This window comes from Meleagris gallopavo, chromosome 7 (assembly GCF_000146605.3).
Source record: "Meleagris gallopavo isolate NT-WF06-2002-E0010 breed Aviagen turkey brand Nicholas breeding stock chromosome 7, Turkey_5.1, whole genome shotgun sequence".
NCBI classification, from domain to species: domain Eukaryota; kingdom Metazoa; phylum Chordata; class Aves; order Galliformes; family Phasianidae; genus Meleagris; species Meleagris gallopavo.
Window position 1 is genome coordinate 7,428,355 of NC_015017.2, and position 4,886 is coordinate 7,433,240.

Genomic DNA, 4,886 nt, shown 5'->3' on the forward strand with positions numbered 1-4,886 from the left:
AAAAAAAAAAAAGACCCTAAAATATTTGTGATTTGATGATAAAAATGAAGCCAACTATTCTTTTCACTGCTAAAACAGGGAAATGCCAGCTAGCACGCGTAGTTCACGAATGCAATTCAGAAGGTCAGAATTATTTTAATACATTGAAACAAACGAGGACGCATTTCATATTGGGTTTAAATGCTCGTGACTCCCTGGCCAGGAAGTAAGGCTGCTTCGTATCAGACAACGCATCCAAGTATGCTGCAGCATCTTGTCTGCGTTAGAGTGAGAAATATCTGCACCACTGGTTCAGAATGCGATAGTGCAAGTGATGGATGAGCTAGGATTTTGGTACTGGTATGAGTGGCCTTTCTGTAACCAGCATCTGTGTTGCATGCCCTGTTTGTTAAGTGTTAACTTATCAGTGGAAAAGTTTTACAACGTACGGCAGTTTCGATGGCTGTGGGACTCAGATGTTCTCTCAGCACAGCATAAACACTTGGAGACATGGGAAGAAGATCTGATGGAGAATGTGGATCTGTAGAATCATTTAAGCTTTAAAAAAAGAAGAAAATGATATTAAAAGTAACCTAAATCCCTCCAACTTCATGGAGGATTGTCGTGGGCTCTTGTGAATGACTCGTGTTGAATGCTTAATTAAGTTAGTTAAGCTTATGTTCGGGCTCGCTGGTGGCCTTGTGAGCAGATGCCAATGACTAGATGTTTAAAAATGCAGGGAATGGGTCTAAAGAAAGGCAGAGGTTAAGCCTGACTCAGTAATTATCAGCTGCTGAAAAAGGGAACAGTGAAAGATGACCGAAGTACCATTAAGTTTGCATTCGGTTCTGACAAATGTTTTGCCACAAGTATGAGAGAAGCACTCTAGTAAGTTCTTTGCTTCCCTTTTTTTGTTTTAGCAGTCTTTGCCCAAACCAAAACTCAGAGACGTTGCTGTCCCAAGCGATCTGAATGGGGGAGGAGAGGCAGGGAAAAGTTAGAAACAGTATGTAAATGTAATGCAATTCAGAGTAATACATCTCTATGGTTACTCACATTTTGGAGACCGGGATAAATACTGAAGGAACGTAACCTTTGACTCCTCCGTCTGAGGGTTTTGAGACTAAAAAGCCAATAGTAGAGAAATTAAATACTGCCCATTAATTTTACTGTTTGTTTGAAATTGATTGTGCTGCAGACCATAATATCTTAAATGAGAAACATCTGTGATTAAATAAGCAGCCATAAAATGAGGGAATTCTGAGGTTAGAGTCCAGGTTCAGGTCCTAGTCATGGAAATGACTGTGCTTCCCCACTGGAAATACCTACATCACTATTTTGAGGTACAGCATAACAGCTGATAGAAAAGATCTCGGTAAGGCTTTGAAGAGAGAGAGGACTGTGCTAGAACTCCAAAAGCTTTGTACTGAGTACTTTTCGGTTCTGCAAATGCTTGCATGGAGCCCTGGCTGTATCACAGCTTCAGATTTGTCTTTTGTGTGAAATTAAATTTTTTAGAGGACTTGAGCACTAGGCCAAGTCACTGAATTAAAATGAAGAAGAAAAGCATTTGCTGCCTCAAAGTATCTTTGAGAAGCGTGGGGATTTGAATCCAAAGCTCAGAAATGCACATAATTCTGAGCTGATCTAGAAAAATCAGGGTTTTGGTGTTTGTTTTTTTTTTTCTTTTTGATGGGATGCAAGCTTGATCTAAAAATGGTTTGACTTCTAACCCAGAGAAGAGAGGGCATGTTTAGAACTAATCTTATCTAGCCTTTTGGAGCTGATTTATCTAGCCGTATTTTCCAGTGTAGTTACCAGGGGTAACTGCTGCCTCATTGTGAAATGAAAGCAGGCCTTCCAAGCTGTTCAGAAAATACAGAATTCTTTGAAATTTAAGACACAACTTGTTATTACAGTTTTACATAATCAGGAAGCTGAAGAGCAGGATGACTTTTCATCTCCTTTGAATGTCTGAATACTGAATTTTGCGATGTGTTGGTCAGGAAAGAAATCCAATTACTTTGACTCCTAACTCAAGATCTACTTCGTAGCTTCTTTTAAATATTGTTGTTGTAGCCTCTAATGTAACCTCTAAGACTGTGGATCTGTTTGTAAGATGAAGCTGTCTACGTGACAGACACACGTCAAGCATTTCTCATGAAGAAGCCGATTAAAGGAGGCATCGTGATCTGTTCCCTTCTTCCTCTCCCCAAATTCCTCTTGGCCTTAAAGCTGCTTTCCAGAAGGGTTAAGTACAGAAACCGAGCCCAACCTTCATTCGGCTGACAGCTGTAGTGTTTGCCAAAGGCCTTGTCTTTGGGTATGTCTGGGTACAGATACTTCAGAGGGTTTTCAGGAACGTTGTCTGCCATGATAACTTTGTAATCTCGCAGTATGTCAGCAAAGGGTAGCGCAGCTAAGCGGCCTTTGTTGTAGGGTTCCACCGAATGGAATGTTACTTCTCCTGTAGGAACACAAGGGCACGGAGCTGCTGATAGCTGCTAGGTCAACGTCTCTACTTGGAACGCTTTTTGTTTTCCTTTTAAGTTGACACTGCTATGGCTTTTACCTTTCGTGCCAACGTCTTTCATGGCATTCTTCCTCCACATTTGTGGGAACAAACGTAAAGCCTGCAGTAAGCAGGTACGTCCCTTAATGAACCTATTTATGGTAATATAAAGAACTGAGAGGAAGAATTGCAAAGCTTTGTTTGTGTTTCTCTCCCCAAACCAAACTTACACTATACACATGAACTTTACTTTTAAACAAAAAAACCTCAGCAAACTGTGGCTACAATTATACCAAGGGGTTTGAGCTCTATGTTATTATTTTTTTTTAATTGCACTTACCATTTTCTAACTGATCCACCCAAGTAAAGGTAATTCCACCCAGATTGCTTTCACTAAACCTTAATAAAAATGTTCCTGGTGTCTTGTCTTTGAGCAAAATTCGTTCCTTCTCTTTGCTTACAAATCCCATTACGTACCTGAAGTGTAATAGGAAATCATGGTTTTACTTTTGCAAAAAATATGGACTTCTGCATTTCTAATAGATTCAGAGGTGTTCCCTTTTTGCAAAGAGTTTGAAAAATCATAAGTGGGGAGAAAGAGACAGAAGTGTTCGACTCTTTGCAAGTTCTCTTCTGTTTAGCTACTGAAGAAGAAAGGGTAAAGCAGAGAAAGGTCAACACACGGCCGTTGTTACTTCTTGCTCACCCATCAATCCAAAGAGGAAGAATGTGTTTTTTAATTAAGTCCAGTATAGCTTCCAGCCAAACCCAAAAGGTAAAAGACTTTCCAGGTAAATGTTCCTAATGGGAAATAGATGGAGAAGAGGAACGTTAGGAGAACGTTGTTACACCACATCCACGTGATATAGCTGTCTCAATTCCTGAAGAGTAATCTAGCATCTGTTGAAATGACAAATAGGAATTGCTGCTTTCAGTAACATACCTGCTTAAGCCTAATGCAAAAACTATTTCTTTTTTTTAAAGATATGCATTGCAACTCCCTTTTTTTAAAGAAAAAATCATATTCCAAGTTTTTCTCATTATGAGATTATATTTCAAGAGTTCAAACTACTTTCGATGTTCTGTGTTTTAATTTAGTGCAAATTAAAAGCATTTACTCTTCTTTTTCAGTGCTGTCATTTCTGATCAAAGTTACTGAATGTGTAGACAGACTTGAAGTAATTTAGGTCACAACCGAGCATGTAGGGAAAAAACATACTGTATGCTTTATGAAAAACATTCTGTGCATTGATAGCAGGATCTATATTGATTATTTGGTGGCACCTCATGACCTTAGGTGCCTTTTCCAACCAACGTGATTCTATGATTTACAGGAACATATAGGGCATGCTTGACTGTAATAACTGTTTCTGGTACCTGTATAAATGTAGCTAAGTAGATCTCTTAGCCCAAGCCTTAAACATCAGGAAATGCTATTTTCATTCTGAAGCTTTTAGAATTGGTTTGGGCTTCAAGACCCACACAAGGCAATTGCAAATCTCATCACTGACATCAGTGGGATGGAGTTAGACGTGTGCTTTTACTTTCAGAACCGTACCTTGCAGAACTTTGCCCAGGAGAGCTGATAGTCACTGTAACTGACCTGTTGCCCTAAAAGTAAAATAGAAAAATGTGAGTCTGCTTTTCTGAAGTTCTGAAAGCAATGTTATTTCGCATCTATACAGCTGAAAAATAGCATAGCCCATCCAGGCTTGGAGAGGCATTGAGAGGGGCTTGCTAAGGGCTGTGTGCATGGGGAGAGCGTGCAGCTGGCAGATGAGTTTGGTGTACCTTTGTGAAGCTGCTGCTGATGGTAGCCTGGGGAATCTTTGCCTAAAGTCGTCTGGGGCCTCGTTGGTGCAGCACTGTGCTGTTTTAGTTTCAATCTAAGTGTTATTTCTCTCGCCCTATCTTGAGCTTCCAAGTTTTCAGATGTTCTCTTATTTTTCTCATATTCCGATCCTAACTGAATAACAGGGGTGTCTTCTACTCCATTATCTAACAAGAAACCATTAGATAAGGCACCCTTTACTAAAGGAAACTTAAAGGCCCTAGCTTCCCAGCTTTGGAAGCAGTAAGAAGTAAAGATTCTGTCCAGTCTTCGGCACTTTAGTTCTTGCCTGGCAGTAAGAGGTCTTGTTAGGCCCTCAGCATGGAGTTTCTTGTGGATCATAATATATTTTATACTAATTTCTTCTGCAGGAACAGGTAATGCTTTCTTTTATTCTGCCAGCCTTCCTCTGAGGCCTCTTCCTTCTCGAGGGCAGTCGGACTGAAGCATTCTTTTGCTTGTCTCACTGAAGTTCTAGCCATGCAGGGCTTCATTTCTATGTTGCTGTGAGTAAAAGATGGATCCCAGGACTAAACATGCCCCAGAGAACAGATAACTTAATGA

The 4,886-nt window shown here is 40.1% G+C and overlaps 1 protein-coding gene across 1 annotated transcript in view; it reads right to left on the reverse strand.

The window, feature by feature from the left end:
* Positions 1–4,886, reverse strand: part of STAT4 (signal transducer and activator of transcription 4) — a 39,560-nt gene that overhangs the window by 2,304 nt on the left and 32,370 nt on the right. Inside the window, exons 18-23 of the mRNA XM_003207431.4 lie at positions 4,050–4,102; positions 3,198–3,292; positions 2,832–2,968; positions 2,255–2,446; positions 1,036–1,102; positions 429–537 (exon numbers count right to left, since the gene is read on the reverse strand). Coding sequence (XP_003207479.1) covers positions 429–537; positions 1,036–1,102; positions 2,255–2,446; positions 2,832–2,968; positions 3,198–3,292; positions 4,050–4,102 — 653 coding nt within the window. The remainder of the gene's footprint in view (positions 1–428; positions 538–1,035; positions 1,103–2,254; positions 2,447–2,831; positions 2,969–3,197; positions 3,293–4,049; positions 4,103–4,886) is intronic.